The following is a 26,656-nucleotide window of genomic DNA, read 5'->3' as shown; positions in this document are numbered from 1 at the left end:
AAAATGACATTAACTATCATTAACTGACAAGTGTAATATTATGCGGTCTTCTTGCTCCAACAAATTAATTGGTAGAGCCAACACACTTTACAAAACAATTTAACATGTTTCCCGACTAATGTGCTAGTACGATGAAGATCTTTGTGTTTCCTGTTGGTTATTAATTAAACCCCTTCGTTGGGCAGTTAGTTAATTACATGTTTCGAAGATGATCTGAACGGTTCTTTTATTGAAATGATGTGGAACGAGTCGGTTTATACGATAATGTATACGTGTATATACATGATTAGTGTTAACATTAATGAATGGATTATTTTTAGTCCTGATCATGCAACTACACTTAAAAACAGTTTCTTTTTTCCCTGGCTGCCACTCTTAAGAGGTAAGTCGTCAATGGAATAATGGAATAGAAGGAGCTGTCCAGGCGAAATGATTTTAAATTAGATTTAAAACTTTCTTCTCTGCCTGTCAGACGTTTTATGTTATTGCGGGGGCGGGGGAGCAAATGATAAAAAATATTTGTTGCTGCATAGTAAACTCCTTTCTGAGCCACTGACAGCTTTAAAAATGGGTAATAAAGGTCATTTTCGCTCCTCTGGTGTTGCAAGTATGGACATCACTGTTCTCAAATTGTGGTGGACTATTTACGAAGAATTCCATTTGCGAATATATATATTGTGACTACGCATGTAAAATGCCTAACTCCTTGAAGAGGTACCTATAACGTCCGTGGCTGTACACTACACATTATTATTACTGTTCGCTTTCGTGCAAGGCGTGCTGTCTTTATAAGTGATGAGTTACCCCAGAAAACTGTTTCGTAAGGCATTATTTGGTGGAAACGTGCAAAATATGTGAGGACGTTGATGCGTTTGTTTCCAAGAGTAACAATTATACGAAGAGCAAAAGTAACTGAACTTAATTTTTTGAGAAGCTCACTGATATGCTTCTTCCACATCACGTTTCGTCAACATGTTCACCCAAAAATTTGGAGCATTCTACCCTATTTACTGACTCCTGCTCCTGCGCTATATCAATTGTCGGAAGTGACTATCTGCAGTACAGGACTGAAAGTAGTGTTTTTTTTTTTCAAAATTTAGGAAGGGTGCATTCAGAGAACTATTTAATAATTCTTTGGAGACTATCATTTGCCATTGATTTACCATTTCTTTTGTTATTTTCTCTCTAATGGGATTTATTGTAACACTAGTATCGTATGCAAAAAGTACAAATTTTTGTTGTTGAATGTTAAGTGGGAGGTCATTCATACACATATATAAGGAATGCAGTGGATCCAAAATTGAAGCCTGTGGGAATCTGTAATTTTTTTCCCCCAGTCACTAAAATTTTCTACCTTTCCGACATTGTCTGAATTATTTGGCAAAACCTTTTGCTGTTTGTTAAGTATTATTCAAACCAAATGTGAATAAAGGTATCAGTTCCATAAAATTCGAGTTTTTCTAAGAGAGTAACATGCTCAACACAGTTAAACGCGTTGAAAAGTTAAACGCGTTGAAAAGTTCATAAAAAACCACCTGGTGATATATTATTATTTAAGGCTTGTACTCTGTCATGCGAGAATTTATAAATAGCATTCTTAGTCGACCAGACCTTCTGGAATCCAAAATGTTACATGCTAAGTAATTGTTTCCACTTTAATGAGCTACTTTTCTTGAGTAATTACTTTTTCGAATATTTTGTAAAAAGATGTGAGTAAGGAAATTGGACGATAACTGTTTAAGTCTGTCTGGTCACTTTTCTTATGAAGTGGTTATCAGTTGCTTATTCTAACCTGTCCGGAAAAAATTCCCTGCGCCAGTAACTCATTGCATATATCACTAAAGACATTACTTATTAAGCTGGAACACCTTTTCAGAATTCTAATCATGTCTTTATGGAATGAAAGAAAATGATAGCGATTTAAAGTTTTTATCTCTTTATTAAAATACACAACATTGTTGAACAGTAACATACTGTCATAATCTTAACACAATCTGTGCTTACTGCAACGTAGCTTACAAGCTCTACTAATAATCATCATCGAAATCTGATGGTAAAGTAATGCATCACAGCCTCCTCAGGAACGTCATACTTTATAGTAACTCAGTAGTGACGTTGGTACAGATACTTTCGTACCAAGGAACTTTTTGACATTCTTTTACAGACACATAAATAGATAGTTATTCGCCTGCTGGACCAACGTGCAGTATCTTCAACTGGGACATTATTGTCCTGGAAGCAACTCCAGACACTGTGGATCTGACCAAGGTTCCCGCAGGTTTTGTTTGGATGCACGACAAACGGAAATACTCTTTCAGTCGCTTTCATTGAAGAGTTTTGGGGACTGAAATGTGTAACCAAAGAAAAAGAGACATAGGCTAATCAGCGGCTCTCATAAAAGACAACTTCATCAACATCTGGTTCGCATACAGATGTTGAAGAAGATACACATTAAGCAGACTTGGGATATTTCACCCATGCTGAAATCAACTGCAGGATTTGCCTATGTCTGACTAATTATTCTGGAAACACGTATACGTGGGGCATATCCATTTATTTAAATTTATGACTAGTACACAGTAAACAGTTTATCACAGAGATTCAGATGATATGCATTTGGTGATACAGTTTATGTGTTTTTCTAAATGCAAACGTCCCATGTAGGCTGCTGTATACAGCCTTGGATTACAGGAACTACTAATGTAGTTGGAAGCATAGTTCTTAATTCCCTGGTTGGCACAAGACAAGTATTTTGTATCATATACGGGAAAGAGAGACAAAGCTTGAATGAGCAGTTTCTTCGCGTGTCCATAAACGAGTGATAGTAATTTTCACATATTCGTTGTATGGCGGCCAAACAGCCTCTTTACACTGAAGAAGACAGAGCATTATGACTACAGTACACCACTATATTATACATCGGATGGCCTGAATGGAACTCTGCGATAATAACTGCGCCATTGCTCTATGTCTTGTTGTTTATATACAACCCACTATGCCCAAATGATTAAGAGGAGCCCATCTTTCAGGCAGTCTTCAACTGGGATGTTTGAGTTATTACGGTGGTGGTTTGATCAAGGTGATATTAAAGAAACATAGCTGTTGAGCTGAAAATTTTCTCATGTGGAGGGAAAACAAAATGGTATAAAAAACTTTGCTGTTGAGGATATACATCAAAGACACGCCAAAGTAAAGGAAAACAGTGCGGCTATATGTAGGGAATGACAGGCGAAGGTGGTCTCCTCGACGGACAGGTACGGTCGGCATCTGCTGGCGGACCGCCAGCTTCGGTTACGAGCTGGGCGCCGCCTGCATCAGCAGCTGCAGCAGAGGGCCGAACACGCTTCCCTCCACTGGTCCACGGGCCGGCCGCTTGGAGCCGCCACCGTCGGTCGGTGGTGTGCTCGTCGCCAGGTACTTGCCGCAGCGTCCATTCGCCACAAACACGTATTCTGTTCCAAACACGGAGATACTTGTCAGAAACACGATACAGGAAACATACACATTAGCTGATGAATTTAACCTATTGATACTGTGGCAAACTGGTAAGTGTACTAAATTTCTAGGAAGTAGTGGAAATATTTATTAAGGGGCATGGCTGTTGGATAGAGTGAGTCATGAAATCTGTGCTTCTTGCCTACATTTCCTAACCAATTGCAAATAACAATATGTTACAAATACACTGCCTGGTGTACCCCCTACCCTCCATCTCTACACCCTTCATCCCTTTTCCAAGGCGGCTTCCATCAACTCCCCCTCCCGGATGATGCCCTCTGTCCCTCCATTTATCCCTCCTATCAACTCTAACCCTCCCCCCTCCTTTCCTCCGTCCTTTCCCTGGGCTCCCTCTCCCCCCTTCCATCCTCTTTTCTCCTCGCCTAACCTCCCCCTACCTCCCTTCTTCTCCCCCCCCCCCCCCGAGTCCTTTTTGTATTCCCCTCCTCTGCCTTCCCCACTCCCTGTCGCGTCTACCCAGCAGCCCCCATCCCTCTTATGGGTCCTCATCCTCCATCGGCTCCTTCCCCCCCCCTTCGTTTTTTCTCTCCTTCCCCCCTTTTTATTTTCCCATCATCTGTTCCGTTTCCCCCCACCTGCTCTCGGCTGTGGTCTGTCACATTTGCCAACTTTTTAGTGCAGTGTTTCAAGTGAATGTTCCGTGTTGTTTCGTCTTTCCAAAGTGTTGTGAACAGAAATCATGCTGTCGCTGGGTGTGCATTTTATGTCTTATGCGAACTGAAACCATATTGTCGCCGTGTTTTTTAATTGTCTGTCTATTATTTTACCTGTCTGCTTCATATGTATTTTATTAGCATCATCATCCCTTTGTTCTATGTTTTAAGTTCCACGATTTTTTTTCGCCATGTTACCATTCAAGTCTCCGATTTTATCGCCTGTTTTTATTCTTTACTATCTTCATCTTTTTAAAACAAAGTCTGTAGGCTGAAGAGTGGCATACTAAGCTGTTGCCAGCCCGCCCCCTTTGGGGGGAATCAAAACTCAATAAAGAAAAAAAAACACTGCCTGACAAAAATGCATTTTCTGAATGCGTGATGTCTGTTCTCTTGGACGTGTCCGAAAGAATGGACACCACATATTCATATAATCTATTCGTCTCGTAGGGCAATGAATCCTCAACCTTCAGTGTGGATGCACATTCACGTCCGATCTCGAGCAGGAATCTAGAAAATAGCGTGCATGTAGGATGCGGACGGTGATTGCGGACAGATGGCGCTAGATGGAAATGTGAGTCGAGTGGGGGGCGTGCCGAAGAGGTCTGTGCATTTACGGTAAACACTGTGTCCAGATGGCGCAGTGGTTAACACTGCTGCCTAGTAAGCGGGAGATCCCAGTTTCGAGTCTCAGTTCAGCACACATTTTCACTTCTGGCTGCTGATTCCGCATAAAGTCCTAATGCAGCTGATATCGTTAGTTTCTACCCTTTCCTTTGATTTATCCCCTCTACACTTTCAATTTAAATGAAAATGAAGCACCCAAAAGATGACAGTGTAGCTCCATACACGTACACACTATTCATGGATATGTAAATGATGAGAGCTGTGATTCTCTGGGACAGGTCGAGTGGGATTAGTGTTGTTCGTGTTCAGTCATCTTGCTAGGACTGGTAAGGGATATAAGGGTCGTGAACAGGATAGATGTTGAGTGATCACTGTGAAGGACACATAGATTGCCTCATACTCGTGTAGAACAGCGTTATCACCATGTGACAGTGTTGAGAGGGGCGTCATTGTCGGTCCCCATTTGGCCAGTTGGCCTAATGGTGCCGTATCCAGATTTGGCGGGCATTTAGATGTGACAATGACCTGCTGTTGGGCAGCATGGGAATGCGAGGGCAGGTAGACTTGTCATCAAGGTTCTGGTCGACCAAGTCTGACATATTGAGCACCAAGCATATCTTAAACCCTTCACATCTGTGCTTGCCACCCGAGAACTCTCTGCAACATTCTGTGTCATTCCTCATCATTGGTCGAGACTATTAGCATCTGGACTACGGAATTATTGTCCCATGTGTTGGCTGCTACTAACACCACAACACAAACGGTTGCATTTGGGTGACTGCTGATGAATAGCGTCGCGTTGTCTTCTGTGACAAATGGCAGTCCTGCACTATGCCAGATGACTACCGTCGGCGAGTATGGGAGCGACCTAGGAAGAGGTTCAATTCTACCAATATTTTGGAGAGACACAGCCGTCTTAGTCTTGATGTGCGTGGCCATTGGGTCCGGATTCAGGTCATGCCCAGTAGTCACTAGGGAACCCTGACCATACAACGGTATGGCACCGAATACTGCACTCTCAAGTGTTACTTCTGATACCGTAGTATCGTCGTATCCATTTTCAACAGCACAGTGGCTATCGACACATGCCTCATGTCTCTATAAACCGTCTGCACGATGCTGAGGTACTCCAATGGCCAGCAAGATGACCAGATATGTCTCCAGTGCAAGATGTGTGGGACCAGATCGGACATCAACTCCAGCCCATTATTAGTGTCCAGAATATCAAGGATGATTACAGCAGTTGTGGATCAGCTTATCTCAGAAGAGGCCACTACGGCTTTATTGACACACTTCTAAACCTAACCAGGGCATGAATCCAGGCCATATGAGTGCAACGTCTTGCTCACGAGTAAAAAGGACCTCACTCTGTGGTTGGAAGGAGGTACATTCTGCATGATTGGATATATCTCGATGGGTGCCCATGAGTGAGAGTGGGAGAGAGTGAATACAATTGTGAGATGATGTTTAATGCTTTTTTAATTTCATCTCTTGTAACCTTATTCGCCTCAGACATTATCTAGCACGGGTGCTATAAAACTCGATGTTCAGCACCTTAAAACCACAAAATGACGCTCAAATGAAGTCATATACACCTCGTGGCTATCTAGACGGGTGAATTGGGGCTAACGCTATGTTTTAAGGCCATTTTACACGGCCCACTTTCCATTCAAAATCGAGCTCTTGTTGTGGATCCGCCGCGTTATTGCTCGCTTGTAAGTCAGCAGTGAACAACATCGTGAAGGGTCACTGACGTACGGACAGTGGATCTCTAAGATATTGAGTGTGCTGCAGATTGTGCAGGTGCAGAAGCTGCGGCGGAGACTGCGATCATCGGAAGTTGCCTATTCTGTTAGACCCACTCGTATTGTAGTAACAGATTTTGTGATTCTGTGCCGTCTTAATCTTGATTTTGTTGTTTGTTTTCGTGTCACATCGGAAAGGCTGCAGGAGGGCCTCCCACACCAGAATCGAAATATCCGAAAGCAGACAGGTAGACCCGTTTACGTTTTACAGTACTTCGGTGAAGGTAAAGCCCACACTACGCATAAATAAGGACGCTAATAGATCAGTGTTTATTAATGAAAATATTTTTAGCAATGAAAAAATCAGATCTGCCTAATGACATAAATAAGTTTCGATGTTATCTGACAGTTTTAAAGGAAACAAGATATAAACGATAAAATAAAAATGCACTATTTATGGCATGTCTGTAAGTATATATTTTCTCGAGCACATGAGTGCAGAAGTTTTAGAGTGTTTGAGCGACACTTTCCTATTCTTTCAGTCCACAGGAGGGTGGACAATTTATCGTACGACCTTTATCAAAAACATTAATGTGAATTACGCCTTGCTTATTAATAAACTGTATTATAAGTGCTTGTTCGTACGTTACTCTACACCTACTGAAGTACTCTGCAGTACACACTTAAGTGCTAGGCAGACGGTTCTCCGAACCACCTTAATACTATTTCTCCACTGTTCCACTCCCTACCAGCGCGTGGGAAAAATAACCACTTAAATGTTTCTGTACGAGCTCTAATTTCTCTTATTGTAGTATGATGATGATTTCTTCCTATGTAGGCTGGCAAGACTAAAGTATTTTTACATTGAGAAGAGAAAGTTGGTGATCCAAATTTAGTGAAACGATCTCGCCGCAACGAAGAACGCTTTTGTTTTAATGACTACCATCGCAAATCACTTATCGTATCAGTGACACTCTCTCCCCTATTTCGCGTTAATACAAAACGAGTTGCAATTATTTAGACTTTTTAGACGTCCTCTGTCAATCCCAAGTGTTAATGTTCCCTTAAAGCACAGCAATACTCTATCAGAGGACGAACAAGCGTAGTGTAGGCAGTCTGTATAGTAGACCTGTTGTCTCTTCTAAGTGTTCTTCCAATAAACCGTAGTCTTTGGTTTGCCTTCAGCACAACATTATCTAGGTGGTCGTTCCAACTTAAGGTGGTCGTAATTGTAATGTCTAGGTATACGGCAGAATTGGCAGGCCTTAAATATGTGTGATTTGTCGTGTAATCGAAATTTAACTTTTTTTGATGACTCATGTGGACCACCTCATACTTATTATACTTATTGACAGACAGTTGCAACTGCTACTTTTCGAACCATCCAGATATAGTGTCTAAGACATATTACAAATGGTTTTCATCTTCTGATGACTTTACTGGACGCTAAACGACAGCATGATTTGCAAACAATGTAAGAGGCTGCTCAGGTTATTTCCTAAATCGTATGTGTAAATTAGAAACAACAGAGCGCCTTTAATGCTTCCTTGAGAACGCAAGATATCAGTTCTTTTTTACTGGATGAGTTTCTGATTTTTCCGATTTTATATTTCGACTTTTTCGTAAAAAGAATGATCTCTCATGACATCACGTTTATCGTTCCGGTGCAAAACTGCACAGCAGACAGCTCTCGCAACACACGTAGTTTTAGAGCTGACGTGTAAACGAAAATGACCATCCGTGACAGGCGAGAGTCAGTGCAGGAATTAAACGCCAGTGGCGCTGCAATCGACTCACGTACCAAGTGTAGTCGATTGAGGCGGAAAACGTCGCTCGTGCAAGAGGAGCTGTGGAAAGGTGTGGTAAACCGAAATCGAGAAAACTAGAGAGTGCGGAGGAGCACTTACTGTCCTTGCGGCAGCGGTTGGAGCAGTCGAGTTCGCAGCGCGACCGGAAGCCGCGGAACTTGCCGGTCCTCTCCTGGCGGGCGCACAGCTGCCGGCTGGACGGCTCCGGCAGGCACTCGCAGTGCGAGCACAGCTGCGCGCGGCTCACCTCCACCACCGCCACCAACAGCACTGCTGCAAAACACCAAAAACCACCACGATCACCACACGAACACACCACACCGTGTCACGGCTGGGACTCTAAATCTATAACACAGATTCTCAAATGTTCTCCGTCACGCCCTCCTTCAGAATCATAAATTGTCTCAACCTCGCTCCCCATCACCCCTTCCCCTTCCCCCCGACCCCCCTTAATTTGGTTTCGTTCCTCAAAACTTCTTATACGTGGCACAAAAACGGCCCACAATATCTATTTACTTCTAATTATTGCAACAACCAGTTACAACAACTACTACAGCAATGATTTAATGAGCAGCCAGAACATTATGACCACCAAACTAAGAGCCGGTACGTCCACCATTGGCACGGTTAATAGCGGCAGCGCATTGTGGTATGGAAACAATGTGGCCGTGGTTGTGAGGAGTTGGCACCACATCTGCACGCACACGTCACCTAATTCCAGTAAATTCCGAGGAGGCAGGCGATGAGCTATGATGCCACCTTTAATCACATCCCATACGTGTGCGATCAGATTCAGATCTGTCGAGTTGGAGGGCCAGCACACCAATTGGAACTCGCCGTCGTGTTCCTCGAACCAGTCCATCACACTCTTGGCATTGCGACGCGGCGCATTATCTTGTTGCAAAATGTCGCTGTTTTCGGGAAACGTGATCGTCACGTGGTGTACGTGGTCTGCAACCAGTCTACAATACTCCTTGGCCGCCAAATGTGTCTTGCACGAGCTCAGTTGTATCGATGTATGCCCAAGTGAACGTTCCTCAGAGCGTAATGGAGTAGCCGCCAGCTTGTTTCCGTCCCGCAGTACAGGTGTCAAGGAGCTGTCCCCATGGAAGACAACTGATTCACGCCCTCGGCATGATGAAGGATGTATCGAGCTTCATCAGATCGTGCTATTGCACCAAAGTCCTGTGCCGATGGTCACGTGCCCATTTCAGTCGTAGTGGTGTTAACATTGGCACAAGCATGGGTCGTCAGCTACGGAGGCCCATCGTTAGGAGAATTCGGGGCACTGTGTGTTCAGACGCTCCTGTACTCTGCCCAAGATTAAAGTCGGATAGTAGTTCCGCCACGGTTCGCCATATGTCCTATTTTACATGTCTGCCCAGCCTACGACTCCCGACATCTGTAATGAGGGTTGGCCAGGGCGGCCACGATGCCTGGACGTGGTTACACCTTCGTTTCGCCATGTGTTGAAGACACTCACCACAGCACTACTCTAACACCCGAAAACTCGTACAAATTCCGAAATACTCGTGCGGAGTCTCTGCGCCATCATAATCTGCTCTCGGTCAAACTCAGATCGCACGCCTTCCACATTCTACATATGGACAGTACGTTCACTGATACTACATGCAGCGTGAGTGTGTCTGACTAACAGTCATTCCTCGTGCCATCGCCTGGACGGGTTTATGTCGATAGTAGGTCGGTGACCATAATGTTCTCGCTGATCAGTGTAATTAGAGTGTGCAATTCGAGCACGTCATAGGTAAACTTTTATTAAAATTATAATAGATTTGCGTTATTCAAAGATGGTGCAAGACGACAAGTACAACTAGTTTATAAATAACCACGGCTATGATTGCAGTTATGCGAATTGAGTAAATATGTGTACTTCATTACATATTTGTCTGCATATGTGTCTTCAGTTTTATAGACTTCAACCTATCATTTTCTAAATCTCCAAGGAAACATCACATTGTGATCGTTCCTCATTATACAAAAGAATGCTGGTAAACCCTAGTGTCAGATACTCAAATTGATATTTACGTTCTTTGGTTGTGAGTTTAGAATTGGCGTTGCTGATACAAGCATAGTAAGATGCAAAAAGAAGAATGTACTTTAACTAAATTCGAATCCTTTTCCTTACAAGAACTGTACACTTTCAAAGCAGAAGACACACTCCGTGAATACTTCCATGAGATTTCATGTTGCCGCTGCGAATTAGCCACTTATCCATGTGCAGGAGGGGAACGTCACTTTATTTTAAAACTGGTCAACTACATGAACTGAACACGCACTAGAATTCAACTTCGAGGTATCTTCCCACCTCTGATCTGACTCCGGAAGCGTGGGTGAAATCAGGTGAACAGTAAAATGGCTGTGATTAACAAACCATTCTTGTAGTTTGTGTTGCAAGGAAGTGGCGGTCACGTTGTCAAGCGGCTTGTTGTCGTTAATGGTTGTTAAATGTTTAGTAACTAGCTAACCCTGCGGGTGGTCAGTGACAGGGGCTGTGCGATGGAATATGATTCGTGACTTCTGTCACCATGCTAGCAATATGTGTTCACTGGGAGTCTTTTTCTGGCATGATACGAAATATAAATATTTCAATGAAAGCTGCCACCTCCCCCCTCCCCCCCCCCCGCCCCCCTTGTATTAGTTCCTGAGCCTCCCAAGGGCGGCGCCCCTCTGTTTTGAGGACGGCTGAGTTGTAGCACAGGGTGAACAGCAGGAGATGGACATTTTCAGACTGACTGTAGTGTTATGCGAATAAGAAGGCGAGTGTTGAGGCAGTCTGCAGTAGCAAGGCGCAGCGTACCAAGTGACGCGTCAGCCAGTATAGTCATTTGTCACATCTGTGTGCACTTCAGGGTGGATGTAGAAGATATAGCGATGGCTTTCAAGATATGTATGGTGAAGGTACATAGCGACTGCAGTGTTAATTGTGGGTAGCATAAAGAAAACAAATCGAGCGAGGTGGCGCAGTGTTTAGCACACTGGACTCGCATTCGGGAGGAAACCCGCATCCGGCCATCTTGATTTAAGTTTTCTGTGATTTCCCTAAATCGCTTCAGGCAAATGCCAGGATGGTTCCTTTGAAAGGGCAGGGCCGAGTTCCTTCCCCTTCTTTCCCTAATTCGATGGAACCGATGACCTCGGTGTTTGGTCCCGTACCCCGAAACAATCAACCAACCTATTACGTTAAGAAGCGACAGTGATGCTTGTCTGAGTATACAGATATTAATGCATCAACAGCGCCGCAGTGTGGTATTCATCGGAGCACTGCTAGTTAGTAGCGTAGGCAACAGCCAGAGCAAGTGGCCTGTGACAGAGACACGGAGTGCACTGACTATGTCACAAAGTGTCCTCTGTCTCTCTCTGCACAGAACGCATCAGACAGCCGCCTTGTTACATGGATGCCAATATAGTACAGCGAGGTTAGTGGTGGGAGGGAGACAGCACATACGTCATTCAGTTCAGGACACATCACTTAATTTCTCTTTGTGCGTCGGATTTTGGCCCGTAAGTAGTTTCCGCGAGCTTGGAGGAGCCAAAGCTGGCCACTACCAATCCCCCGTCCACATCCACCATTGTCCGTGTCCGTCACATGGAGGAACCATTTCTTTTATTCGTGTTTTCTTTTTTTGCCGGGGAAGCTTTTTAGGTGTTTAAAATAAAATTAACAGTTTCCTGAAATGGAAATATAAATAAATTGTTTGATTTGTTAGAAGAAAACAAACAGAAAATAGGATAGATAAGAGATGTTATAGCCGCTACCATGACTTCGAGATTGTCAGTCATTTCAGCGGCAATGGAACAGTGGACAACAGAGCATCGCGCGTTTGTGTGCAAGGCCTTAGTCCTAAATCCGGGGTCTACCTTCATAACATGTTGGATGTTTTGTAGCCATTTCAGTGGCACATCTACAAGTTACAACAGTTTACTACGATGGGCTTCCGCATTCAGAACAACAGAATACATTTTTGAGAAGAAGCCGCCACGTACAGATAGAAAAGAGAGGACACTTGAAACCATTGCCCTCCGAGGCGATGCGTCAGTCAAAATGCACACTGTCTACAGATGAGCCATGAGGCTGCGAGAAAAATCTTATGTTTGGATTCAAAATTTCAGCTGTATAAAATACTGTTGGTTCAACAGATCGAAGAAAGTGACTTCCAACAATGAGAAGGCTTCACTGTGTGTATGCAAGTGAGATCTGAAGACGATGCAAACGCATTAATGTTTGTTGAAAAATTTCGTTGACGCCAGCCACATTAGGGCATTGCAGTGTATGGTAACAGGTGATAATTTTGTACTGCACTGGGACTCGAACACGGATTTTCCGCTTTACGCAAGAGGTCGCCTTAATCGCCTCGGCCGCCCGAACACGCTTCCTCTCCGACTCTCGACCTGAAATCTCATTGGCTGGAGTACAATAGTCACCAGTGATGAGTCCTGCTTCGAGCTGAGCCCCGATGATCAGCGAAGATGGCATACCAACCTGAATATCGCCCACCATAAGCCCCGACAGCCAGGAGTGATGGTCTGGGGTACCATTTCTTTTCATAGCAGGACCCCTTTGGCTGTCGTCCGCGGAACTTTTACAGCGCAGTAATACGTCGGCGATATTCTTTGGCCTGGTTTGTTGCCCTTGATGGCAAGCCATCCTGGGGTTACATTTCAGCAAGATAACGGTCGCCCGCACACGGTGAGAGTTTCCACTGCTTGTCTTCGTGTTTGCCAAAACCTACCTTGGCCAGCAAGATCGCTGGATCTCTCACCACTACATAACGTTTGCAGTACTATGGGTAGGGCACTTCAGCCATCTCGCAATTTTGATGCTAACGTGCCAAGTGGAAAGAATTTGACAGTATATCCCTCAGAAGGATATACAAAATTTCTGTCAATCAGCGCTAACCCGAATAACAGCTTGCATACGTGTCAGAGGTGAAGCAACGCGTAATTGACTTGCTCAATTTGTGGAGAATAAATCATCATTTTTTTCTAAATTTGTTTGTCTGTACATGTACGATGCAGCTACCAATTTCCGTCCGTCGGGTAATTCCTTCATCTTTTTTTTTTTTTTGCGCGGTTATAGTAATAGCGTTTGTGAGTGATTAGGTGCATTTTCACTGAGATGGGCTAGTTTCCAAACCGCACTATCGTTTTGGGAGCGTTAACAGCCTTGCATAGTTAATGAATGGTGTCTTCACTCCTCACGTTCAGCTGCGTGGTGTGCTAAGGATGCTTTCGTTGTTATCGAGCCCTAAATTTTTAGATGAGTACGATGTAACAGTGATAATGAACTCGAAAAGAGAGGTACTCTTGCTGTACACGTTCTTTTTGCCAGAAAGAAACAATTTTTTTCCTCCTAATTTAAAATGGCCACCGACTTTGATACCAGAGAGAATGCCAAAGAGTCACAGAACGAGCTGCCTTCTTTGAGTGGCCCTGTTTAAAAGTTTTTCTGAGCTGAAACTTTTCGTCAACATCTGGAAGACTTCTTAGCAACATCTGGAGAAGAGGTGCGGCACCGTTTACCACTGCCGGTGGAGATAAGAGGTGACATCATGTTCCACAGCTTTGTCTCGTTCTTGTGGGACACCACGTACGCAGCAGGCTCCAGCAACGGAGATGAGACTCAGCTGCGCAGACTTCCTGGGGGCAAAGTCCACCGGCCAGTTGGCGAAGCGAGCTTGTTCCGTGTCAACAAAACAGTCAGCAGGAAGTGAGCGCACAAGGCAAGTGTGGCTTCCGGTCGCAACACAATGTACTGGCAAATTGCTTCGAAATGCCTCTCTCTCTTCTGTGTCGCCACTATCTATAAGACGACGTCCAAATTCAGAGTGGAAAGGTACATCTCTGGACACGTACTATGCATTACGATATCCTGATGTACTCGCGGAGGTACACGATGTAGATTACCATGCTGAAGTGCCTGAAGTGGAAACCGATCGCCGACCGCTAGTGGCCGTGCGGTTCTAGGCGCATCAGTCTGGGACTGCGTGACCGCTACGGTCGCAGGTTCGAATCCTACCTCGGGCATGGATGTGTGGGATGTCCTTAGGTTAGTTAGGTTTAAGTAGTTCCAAGTTCTAGGGGACTGATGACCTCAGATATTAAGTCCCAAAGTGCTCAAAGCCATTTCTAAACCGATCGCAAATAAACAATAAAGCTGATTGTAAGGAAAATAAGATGATAATAAATAGTTTATTCCTCATAATAAAGTTTTTAACAGCTGAATTTCCAATTTCTTCCAGCGCTTGGGAAGCAATAAGAGAACACTGGACGTCAAGCAATTCAAAGCATGTCTGGAAAGTCATATGTAGGTAGTCGTCAACGACAAAATGTGCGTATCTCAGAGGCGTTAACTGAGAAACGATTCAACAGCCATCTTCATCATTCATCATCTTCAGATTATTAATCATATTATTATCCTCAGTATACGTCATATACACTTCCTGAGAAAAAGATGCACCCAGAAGGGAAAGAGAAAGCCAAATGAAATTTCGTGAGTTGAGATGGCGAGTGGTGTCCGTAATTACAAAATCGAGTGAAATTTAAAAATAACTTGGCAGTATGAGCCCGTTTATCGGTAGGACCTTGCACCTCCACTGGCATAAAATGCTTGCACTGACTGCGTTGGAAAGTGTGCCCTCTTCTATGGCGAGCTTACCTACAATAGGTATAATTGTGCATGATACTTGCTTTCCACAAACCCTTGGCACGCATCCTCAACTTGAAAATGGCACCTGTATCATTTGTGAAAGACGCCTACGACCTTTTGTATGAGCAAATATCAATACAAAATTTCTGATTATTGGTTAACTTTAAGTTGAAAGTTTGAATAACTTAACTGGAATAGTAACGGAAATAAGACTTTGCTGTGAGACAAAGAACTTTATATAACAACAACATTTTATTTAATAAAATCATGAAAATAACTTCTTGATCACTCACTTTACTTAATGGCATGGTTATATGGGATGCTGACCCGTCATCAGGGATATCAAGAACTGTTGGGTCAGAAGGCAGTTGCTATGTTCATTGAAGAATGTTATCATATGTTTCGTAGATGTTTTTGTTTGCTTGCTTCAGTTGTAAGTGTTCATGCCTTTTGTTTACAATACGTCTTGTAGTTATTGTGAGCAATAGCCTGGATCGTGCTGTTTACTCCATTCTCAGTCGAGATGGGCGATGGCTTACATCTTTTTGTATACTAGACCTGCAAAGGTGTAGTGGAAATGGTGCGGGTAAAGAACATCATCGTCACCGTAGCCTTTCTTTATGTTGTGGTTGTCATTACAGACTGATCTGGAGTGAAAGTACAATCGGGTTGCGAGATATATATGTCAGAACGCAACCGCTATCTTACATTATAGTGCGTCATTTCAAGTTTTGTTATACGTTTGAAGACGTTACAAACAAGAACATTCGTTCTCAAAGACCCCTATTTCCGTGGGGATCCCATTAGTTTGGCAATTTTTTTTTTTTTTACAATTGTTTTCGTGTAGTTAGTGACGTCATTCATTGGCCATTTTCCTGACGGTAATTTCATAGGTCGGTCTACGCAGATCGCCTCATCTGATAATTCCCACCTGTATTCCACAATTTTCCAAACCCAATTGCCGATAAATAAGGGATACGAAAATTTCCTCATCCCCAATATTCTAAACGGCAACTTCCTGCTCGAACATTATCTTACTATCGTATGTGTTATCGGCATTGCTGACTGCTCAGGTTTGATGGCAAACTCAAAAGAACTTATGAAAGCAACCGAGTACTTCTTTGAAATACGAAATAGCAATTTTCACTGTTTTGGGAATTTCACTATTTTCGGAGTAAGAAATAAAATTCACACCTAAAGCTTGAAATACATAGTGGCAACCAATGACAGTTATTGCGCAGTAGTGGAAAAATATATGATGGAGTGGAAACACGTACACTTTTTACAACAGCATTACTTCTTTTTTACTTCCTTGCAGGTGTGTCGCATCGATGTGTTGATCACGTGCCTCCAAGGTAGAGGCTGCGTTATTCCTGTTGCGTATCTCCGCGCTACAGTTCGTGTTCTTGAAAACAGGTACTTCATGGTTTTAGTTGCGTGTTTTGCTTTTGCCCGCATTGTCCTTGCTGAATCGGCTGTTTTTATGGTTCCCGTTACTGAGATAGTGTTCTGAATGTAGAATAGTTGCCCAACCTGGCTGGGCAGTAAGTTACGCCGGAAGTCTCAGCCATTGTGCTACGTCAGGGAATGAGTATAATTATACAGGACATGGAAAATTAAGGAGTACCGTCAATTGAGGATATAGAGAAACTAGTGAGGTCAGCTATACCTGGTATTTATGAGTTCTGTTCACGTTCACCTAAGTACACCATAGAATACGAGAAAGAAAATGATTCACGAATACTAGCGGTTTTCCTGCTTCGGTGAATGGGTCCGTCTGTCGTAAGAACAACGCATACAACTGTAGTCGATGAATCGGCGATGACTCTACCTACTTTGCCGTTCAGTGACATCGTGCAGTCCGTGCTATTAGTGGCCCATCCACGAACTGATAATCTATTTTGTGTGGTGGCTCACACTAGTCTCCCACGCCACTTGCTCTGGAGATTCTTGGTATTAGCTTACAAGATCCTTGTTTATCATTCTAGGCAATAGGATGCAACCCGACTATCCTCTACGCTTTTTTGGGGGATCTATGAATAGTTGCATTCTGAAGGTGTTTATGCCAGCAACTAGCCACCTGCGTTTCTCAACTTTCACTCGTGATCTGTCTTACTAAAGACCAGCTGATTGCCCGACGAAGCCCGAGTACTTCTCTACCCAATTTTCTCTGAGACGGCAAAACGAATCATAATATAAAATCTCAAATTATGTAAACGTTTCAGAAAGTAGTATGAGTTAAAGATAAATTCCGTGACCAGACTATACGCCTGACTACGATTAGAGTGCAGCCTTTCTATTCGCCGCGGCCCTAGGAGGCACGGGGGCGTCTTTTATACCCGTTACTCATTTGGCAGCAAGCCGAATGGATCTGGGGACATCCTGGAGGAACTGGAACGAGAAAAAATGCCCGCCCCCATCTGCGATTGAACCTGGGACTTCCAAGGTCGGCGTCTGGTACCCTTCCCGCTAGACAACTACAGCCACTCTGAATAGTTCGACTAAAATATTCACATTATTAAATAAAATTTTTTATGAATTCATTATTACATAAATTTTGCTCGAAGTGTGACTATAAATCTCACGTTTAGTTTCCTTTCCACATACAAGAATAAATGAATTCTTGAGTGAATCATTCTTGAGCATTCAGCATGAATGTCTGTACGATAGAAATGTGGCTGTCTCAAAACCATTCAGCATTACTTAAGAGAGTGCCGCTGTATAGAATTCACCCAGAACGCATGTCTCACTGGCAACTGAAATTTCTTAAAATTAAAAAAATATCTCCGCCGGAGTGAGTGGTATCCGTGGGATAAAAATTGTTTTCCACACATTCTTGGCTGTTAAGAGTGTTTCAACTAACATCGATTCTTTTCGATTATTTTTAGCTTTCCTCCTTTCCTACCTCCACTCCCATCCATAGGCGTACTAACGGTGCCCTTCTCCCAGAGTATTTATTTCTGTTAGTAGGTCAGAACATGAAAAAAGCACAGGTGACTCCTGTATATAAGAACGGTAAAAAAACGGACCCGCAAATTACAGGCCAATGTTGGTTTGCTGCAGAATTATTGTTGTTGTTGTGGTCTCCAGACCGAAGACTGGTTTGATGCATCTGTGCATGCTACTCTATACTGTGCAGGCCCCTTCGTCTCCGAATAACTATTACAACTTACATCCCTCTATATGTACTCACTGTACTCGTCTCTTTGTCTCCCTCTACGATTTTTACCCCCTACACTTCTCTCCGATATTAAACTGCTGTTCCCTTGATGTCTCAGAACGTAAACTATCAACCGATACTTTCTTTTAGTCTAGTTGTGCCACAAATGTAATGTCTTCCCAATTCTATTCAGTACCTCCTCATAGTTACTTGAGCTACGCATTTAATCTTCAGCATTCTTCTGTAGCACCACATTTCAAAAGCTTCTATTCTTTTCTAGTCTAAACTGTTTATCGTCCACGTTTGACTTCCATACATTGCTACACTCCAAATAAATATCTTCAGAAAAGACAGCCTAACGCTTAAGTCTATATTCGACGTCAACTAATTGCTCTTCTTCAGAAACGCTTTTCTTGCTGTTGCTAGTCTACACTTAATACTCTCTCTACTTCGGCTGTCATCGGTTTCTGTTTTGCTTTTCTTCATGTTCACGTTCTATCCTCCTTTCAAGACCCTGACCGTTCCGTTAAACTGTTCTTCCTAGTCCTCTGCCGTCCCTGACAGAACTACAATGTCATCGACAAACCTAAAAGTTTTTATTTCTTCTTTCTGAACTTCAATTCCTACTCCAAAATTTTCTTTGTTTTCCTTTACTGCTTGCTCAGTTATTGACCTTAAAAATTTCCGTGAGACATCAAAGCTTCTGTCCATAAGTCAGCCTGCATTTAGAAGGCATTGCTCGGCCGAAACTCAGATTACTGTTTTCTCACATGACATCCTGCGAATAATGGGTGAAGGTCGATAGGTAGATGCGATATTCCTTGACTTCCTGAAAGCGTCTGACAGTGTCCCATTGTAGAATGTTCACGAAGGATCGAGCATGTGGGACAGCATCTCAGACACGTGTGGAGCTTGAAGATATCTTAAGTTATAGAAACCAGTTAAGTTGTCCTGGATGGCAAGTGTTCTTTAGACAGGGGTCTCGGCAGGAGTTTCTCTGGGATGTGTGACGCAACCACTCTTGTTCGATATATACATAAACGACCTCATGGGTAGAGTGGGCATCAATTTGCAGGTGTCTCTTGACGACACTCTAGCGTCGGGTCCTTGGATGCTGGCTAACTGTATGAGGATAGAAGATGACTTGGGCAGAATATCTATTTGGCGTAATTATGGCAGACTGCTCTAAATGTACAAAAATGTAAGTTACTGAAGAAGAGCAGGAAAAACAATCCTGTAATGTTCGAATACAGTATTAGTGGTGTGGTGCTTGACAAAATCACGTTGGTTAAATATCCAGGCGTAACGTGGCAAGGCGATCTGAATTGGAACGAGCATATAAGATAGGTAGTATGGAAGGCGGATGGTCGACTTCGGTTTATTAGGAGAATTCTAGAAGTGTGGAGTTCATCTGTAAAGGAGATGGCGCGCAGAACATGAGTGCGACCCATTTTTGAGTGCTGCTAGAGTGTTTTGAATCACCATCGGGTCGACTTAAAGGAAGGCAGCGAAAAAACTAACCGAGAGTGGTTGCGCACTGCTAAGCGCACCTGACTCGCATTCGGAAGGACGACTTTTAGGTTTTCCGCGATTTCTCTAAACCGCTCCAGGCAAATGCCAGAATGGTTTCTTTGAAAACGACATAGTCGATTTCGTTTCCTGTCTTTTCGTAATCTGAGTTTTTGCTGTGTCTATAATGACCACGGTGTCGACAGGCTGCTAAACTCTAATCTTCCTTCTTTCGAAGCAATTATGGGACGTACTGCTAGATTTGTTTCCGGTATTACGGGAATGCTCCGTGAACGTAAATGAGAATCCCTGGAAGCAAGACGACGTTCTTTCCGCGAAACACTATTGAGAAAATCTAGAGAACTGACATTTGCAGCTGATTTCGGAACGATTCTACTGCTGTCAACGTACCTTCGTGCGGAAGCGTAGAGACATTAGTTTTCCCATCGACCCTTTTGCGAGCAAGTCAGGGAAGGAAGTGATTAGTAGTGACACAAGGTACCCTCTGCCACGCACCGTATGGTGGCTTGCGGAGTATATATGTAGATGCAAATATACAGGGTGTCTCAGGGGGAATGGTCAATATTCAGCGATACGACAAGAACGATCATACGAAGCAAAAAAGTATTGCAAACGTGGGCGTACACTGCATATCTTAAGAGCTATGAGCACCTCTTCGTCTTCCATGCTGTGAAATAAATCTCTTCTAGTGCATGCTCTTTGATTTCCATGTTCCGAGAGGTAGTAGTATGGACCAAACAAGGGAAACATGACCAGTAAACATGGGCACTAAAGTGTATACCTTAAGAGCCATGAGCACTCGTTCATTATGGCTGCTGCGAAACACATCTCTTCTACTGATCAAGTGCTCTTAGCTATCAAGGGATGCATTTCAGAGCCCATGTTTACTAGATGTTTTCGCTTCGAGTGATCGTTCCTGTTATATCTCCGAATATTGACCATTCCTCCTGGGACACCCTGTTTGCAAAAAATACTGATAAAATTGTTTATTGCTCCCTCCAAATCCTAGACCGACTTGCACATCGCCTCGCTTTTCATATCTAATTTCCTTCTTCCACTTGTATTCTGTGCCAGTTCATAAAGTTCCCACACATCGTGGAACACATAGGAAAGCTTCTCCTCTCCCAAATCTCCCGAAAACCTGAGTCACAACACCTTATAGTCTCCCCCATCGTTGATAAACTTCATTGCTGCAACATTTCTATCAACACGTCCCACCTTCTCTTCATCTCCAAACACTCCATACTATTTCCCAAAGTAATTTAAATTGCTTTCCCTTTTCAGACCATGAATTATGAACTCATCCCTGAAATGTACCCTTCCTTCAAACCATAAACTCCCTAAACGTCTCATCCGAAATAAAAGACCGGATCCATTTTTAGCTTGTTCAGCTGCCATCTCACTCATCTGCTAATACCTATGTCCCACCCATCAGTCCTTCCCACATAGACATCTCACATCCTTTTCCATCTATCATCCTCGCCCATCTGCCCACCATCACCAAGAACTCTTATCGTTTTTATTTATTTGTTTATTGATTTGAGTCATCAGTCTTCTGACTGGTTTGATACGGCCCGTCACTAATTCCTCTCCTGTGCCAACCTCTTCATCTCAGAGTATCAATTGCAACCAACGGCCTCAATTATTTGTTGAACGAATTCTAATCTCTGTCTTTGTCTACAGTTTTTGCCCTCTACAGCTCCCTCTAGTGCCTTGGAAGTCATTCCCTGATGTCTTAACAGATGTCCTATCAATCCATCCCTTCTCCTTTTCAGTGTTTTCCACATCTTCCTTTCCTCTCCGAATTTTAGCAGAACCTCCTCATTCCTTACCTTATCAGTCCATGCTCATAATAAAGAGAATTATCAGTACATCATGTTACGATCATCACGTCATAAAAGTCATCACCTATTTTCTATTATTATTATTTTTTAATTAAATTCTTGTTTTTATGATCCATTTTCTGAAGTGCGGCGATTTTGGCTACAGCTAGCCCTTGTTCAGCTGGGTAAATGTGAATAACAGTCAAATTCATTTAAAAAATGAAACTGTTCTTGAATCGTGCTGGAAAGTACACATATACATCTTCTAAACACATGTGTGTGTGTGAAATCTTATGGGACTTAACTGCTAAGGTCATCAGTCCCTAAGCTTACACACTACTTAACCTAAGTTATCCTAAGGACAAACACACACACACCCATGCCCGAGGGAGGACTCGAACCTCCGCCGGGACCAGCCGCACAGTCCATGACTGCAGCGCCTTACACCGCTCGGCTAATCCCGCGCGGCATCTATACACACTTGCAAGCCTTTTCGTATCTGCTTATTGTAGAATTTACCCAAAAATCACCTACAATTTAGTTGCACAGATAGGCTGTAACGCTGTGAAACAAACATGTCAGCAAGAATCCCGCTCGCAACCCTTCGACGATTATGATGTACTGCGTACTGAGGACGGGTGCCGAGAATTACCTGTACGGACGGAAGTGAGAGCTGCCTGGCAGTTAGTTATTCCATCTGAGTCACTGCCTCAGCATGTCCACGACCTCGCACGTGCTGCGTGAACCAATCCCGCGGAAGCCAGGAGCCGCGGTTGCCGTTTCGTCGACCTACGGAACTAAGCGAGGCGGCACAGCGGTGTGACACTGTACTCGTTCTTCGATTGAAATTTTTGTCCGGCCATCCAGATTTAAATTACCCGTGGTTAAGGAATATGCCAGGATAGGTTCCTTGAGAGGAACATGGCCAATTTCCTTCTTCAGCCAGAACTCGTATTCCGTCTTAGAGACGAGGGTACGTCAAATACTAATGTTTCTTTTCTTCTCTCCTGCAGAATACAGTAGCAGGTTAACAGAATTTAGTGCGGACTTCCTCACATCAAAGCAGTGAAATGCGCTCTTGGCGGCCTCCGTAGCCCCGATCGTTCATACTATTACCAGAATTTCTTTCAGTATCATTCTTCAAAGCGTGATACACAGAAAAAGAAATCCACTAGCGTACAACTACGTTATTGATGAAAAATTGCTGGAAACAATATCTATAGCAAAATATACAGGAGTATCTATCCGGAGCGACCTTAAGTGGAATGACCACGTTAAACAAATAGTATGAAAAGCAGATGCCATACTAAGATTCTGGGAACGTAATACGAGGGGTGTCCAGAAAGTGAGTTCCGATTGGTCGCGATATGGAAACGACTATGAAAATCCGATGAAGCTTTGCACAGATGTGTTCGACAGTGTCTCTAGTATGACTTTCGGTTGCATCACTTCGCTCTTTTCAGTTCTGAGCGCATGTTGAGCACATAAAGATGCGTGGAAAATAGTGTCTCCCGCCAAGTATGAGGTCCTGGTGAGAGATTCGCCTGATGTTATGCAGCCCACATTACAGAACTGTCATACGGTTCCTACTTCGTGACTATTCTCGGTTGCAATCTGCAGGGCAGATGGGAAGTGTTTTCGATGGGAAGTGTTTGATCACCCATACTACTGCCCGTAATTGGCTCCCTCTGTGTTTCATCTCCGCTCACATTAACTACTGGGTATGAAGCCAACATTTTCGTACAGACAACGAGCTATAGATGAGCGCAGAGAATTGGCGGGAAACACAGGCGGCTGCCTTCTATGACGAGGGTATTGGAAAGTTGGTAACAAGGCTACCACCAATGTCTAAGTCTGAGTGGTGACTATGTAGAGCAGTGGCTGGAAGCAGATAAAATATTTCTGATTATCACAGTGGTTTCCATTTCGCAATCAATCGGAACTTACTTTAGGGACAACCCTCGTTACTGGCTTACATATCGCTTGTTCTACAGATTCTTGAGTATTGTTCATCTGTCTGGGACCCTTACCAGGTAGGACTGGTAAAAGAGAGAGAGAGAGAGAGAGGATTAAACTAAGAGCGGCGCCTTTCGTCACAGGATGGTTTTGTCGGCGCGAAAGCTTTACCGAAACGCTCAGCAAACTCCAGCAGCAGACGCTACAAGAGAGGCGCTGTGCATCAAAGAGAGATTTGCTATTGAAATCTGGGGAGAGTATTTCCGAGAAGTGTCGGTCAACGTATTACTTCCTCCCACATACGTCCCGCGAAATGATCACAATCAAAAACTTCGAGAAATTTAGAGCTAATACAGACGCTTACTGACAATCATTCTTCCCACGCACCAATTCGCAAATGTAACAGGGACGGAGGGAAACAATTAGCTGTACCGGACGTACCCTCCACCACACATTCTCATGTGGGTTGAAGAAAGTTGATGAAGACATTTCTCGTTCCATGCACATTTCCTTGTCTCAACAGCCTTTTTTTCCACTTATATTAGAAAAGATTTATAAAGCAACTTTCTTCAGCAGCTATTCGTACAAACTACGGAAGTTTGTTTATTACCCTGGTCAGCATTTGGATATGCTCTATTCTATCTACAAATGTTAACCAGTCTCTCACCTTTTCATAAACCATAATCTTGTTCTTTTAGCGATCAGAATACTCGTGACTGTTACAAATCACAGTGTTGTTGAATAAATTCGGTTGTAAATTTCAACGCGACATCTGTCATGTCTGTTGACTCATAACAGAAATTGTGCAGATTGTCAACAGATAGATCGTTCCTGTGCAGATGGAATAAACAGTAATACTGGCTGCATGAGAAGCGTATAATAGTCCTCTTGACAACGGACAATGGAACCCAGAAACTCGTCATGTAAATATGTAAGTACAAGCGACCTGTTACCATCCAAATTGATCTCTAATGCCTGCATCAGAGAAAACACATCACTCCATTCACAGAATTGATTACATAACAACAACAGACCGAAACAAAACTACGAAATCTATCAGATTGACGAGAAACAGTTTTGGAGTCTGAGTGACTTCAGGTTAGGAGAAGCATCAGCGGGAATCAGGACGAGTGTACTGTCTCCTTCTAGAAAGCAGCATCTCTCACTCGCTGTGTACCAGAGAAAGCTACGCGGTGCAAACTGGAACAGCCGTCAAAAGCTCAATCTACAAAACAGCCGCCCATATGCTACACGATGCGCTGTTAAGTATGAAAAGTTACATCAAATAGAGCCGCGAAGTCCTGTGAACGAAATGCGAGAGAAAATTTCTGTCAATATTCTGTAGATAAATATTTTCGTTTAGGTGAAAACATTTTTAAGTCTCCGTAGCAATGATTTAATTTCATACCAGTGGTAGTCAACCTGGTCCATACCGATCACTAGTCGGCGTTCTAACTTTCATGGTTGGCGGTGGGTGGGAGGGGTTTAAAAACATTTTCATTAGGTTTTCGTAAAATTTTGACATAAATTATTTGGTAAGTAATTATTATTACAAGAATTAGTTTGCTGCAACTCTGCTTTATAAATTTATAAAGTTACTTGCCTACTTGGTAAATCATCGGTATTATGGATCCCGTGGGCGGATAGAAACTTTTGTTGTCAACAGAGATACAAAAGTGGGTGATTGGTAAAAAAGTTTGACTACCCCCTGCTTATACCAATGGCAACAAACGAATACCGCAATGTTGCAAACTAGAACGGTTTCTTTGAGCAGCACAGTAGCTTCACAAACACTCTTTGCATCTTTCACATGAGAGCAGTTTTGAGGCCCACGAGGTGTCACGATCTTATCTACACGACTGAGCTTAGTAGATGTTGGAGAAAAGGTGCAATAGAAGTTTACAGCGTAATGTGTAGAGACATGTTTGTCACTAACAATTACACATCCGCTTTACAACAAGGAATCAACATATTTTTCGAAATTCAGCATAGCATTCAACATTTTCCGAAAATTCCTAGAACCGTTTCAACAAATCTAAATCTTCCATTCACCAATTTTACCTGTTCACGCCATTTCATTTCGCTTTCATGTCACCACTATATATTTAAACCATTTGATTTGTTCAACATGTTTTGCATTATTCTTTTAATTGCATGCCATGGTCTGTTGCTTCGTTTGAGAAGCCTTGTGGCATGCTATACAATTTTCTTTTCTCAAAATATTAAAAAAATTATCACTTGCTCAAGAAGTTCGCCACTAATCATGTAATCGGATAAAAACGAGCTGCTACGAAAACGATGGTTTCTTCGAGCACCACAGTGTGTCTAGTTAGCCAAGGTGTTGCGGGAGATGGCAAACACTTTGTCTTCCTCCGAGCTATCAATCTACCCGTCTGCCAGGGGAGGTACAATTGTATGCGAAATCGGAAGTACCGTGCAATTCGGCACTCGTCTTACACACAAAACACAACAAGGACACAAAGCGGCCTGGAACAAATCGGAGATCCACATAAAGGATTTGAATCTGCTGTGAGACGCTCACCCGCCAAATCACAAAGTCAACACAAAAACATAGTCCGTCGCATACCACACAAACACACAGTACGAGTGGTAAACAAGAGCTGTGAAAGCGCAAGTGGAATGCGCTGAGAAAGAACGCAGCACAGCGAGGAGACAAAGCAGCGCCAGCCAGCGTCCTTCAGCGGTAACGGCACCCGGCGCAACCTACCTGCGACCAGTAGGGAGACGGTTGAGCTGGCCATGTCTGCGCGGTACTGCGTGCTCCGGCCCGAGGACGGCGTGTTTTAAGGGGGAAGCCGCTTTGCAGAGCTCTGCGCGCCGATGACGTGGCGTCTGCCCGCTTCCCAGAACACGGGGGCGTGGCTACTCACTGGCGCCTAGCGCCACGGGAAGCATCTCCCGCTCAGCCCCCGCTTATCGCCCGATAAGTCTCAATCTTCCGTAGCAGCCCGCGTCACTGATCCGTTCTTCCCAAGTCTGAGAATCCCCTCGCGATACTAGAGTATAGAATGCTGCGTAAACTGGCAACTCGAGGGGCTTGCCGCTCACACATTTTGAATCTACATACACTACAGGCCATTAAAATTGCTACACCAAGAAGAAATGCAGGTGATAAACGGGTTTTCATTGGACAAATATATTATACTAGAA

At 43.4% G+C, this 26,656-nt stretch overlaps 1 protein-coding gene across 1 annotated transcript; it reads right to left on the bottom strand.

Moving 5' to 3' along the window:
• Positions 1–1,913: 1,913 nt before the first annotated feature.
• On the bottom strand, positions 1,914–26,262 carry LOC126181596 (uncharacterized). The gene is made up of 3 exons (XM_049924783.1): positions 26,214–26,262; positions 8,449–8,622; positions 1,914–3,452 (listed from the first exon to the last, which is right to left on the bottom strand). The coding sequence occupies exons 1-3, from the start codon at positions 26,245–26,247 to the stop codon at positions 3,292–3,294; spliced, it is 369 nt and encodes a 122-aa protein (XP_049780740.1). The 5' UTR covers positions 26,248–26,262; the 3' UTR covers positions 1,914–3,291.
• Positions 26,263–26,656: the final 394 nt, after the last annotated feature.

The sequence above is a fragment of the Schistocerca cancellata genome, chromosome 1 (genome assembly GCF_023864275.1).
Source record: "Schistocerca cancellata isolate TAMUIC-IGC-003103 chromosome 1, iqSchCanc2.1, whole genome shotgun sequence".
Taxonomy (NCBI): Eukaryota; Metazoa; Arthropoda; class Insecta; order Orthoptera; family Acrididae; genus Schistocerca; species Schistocerca cancellata.
Note: the sequence above shows the minus strand (reverse complement) of the source record. Positions and strands in the feature narration are given on the sequence as shown.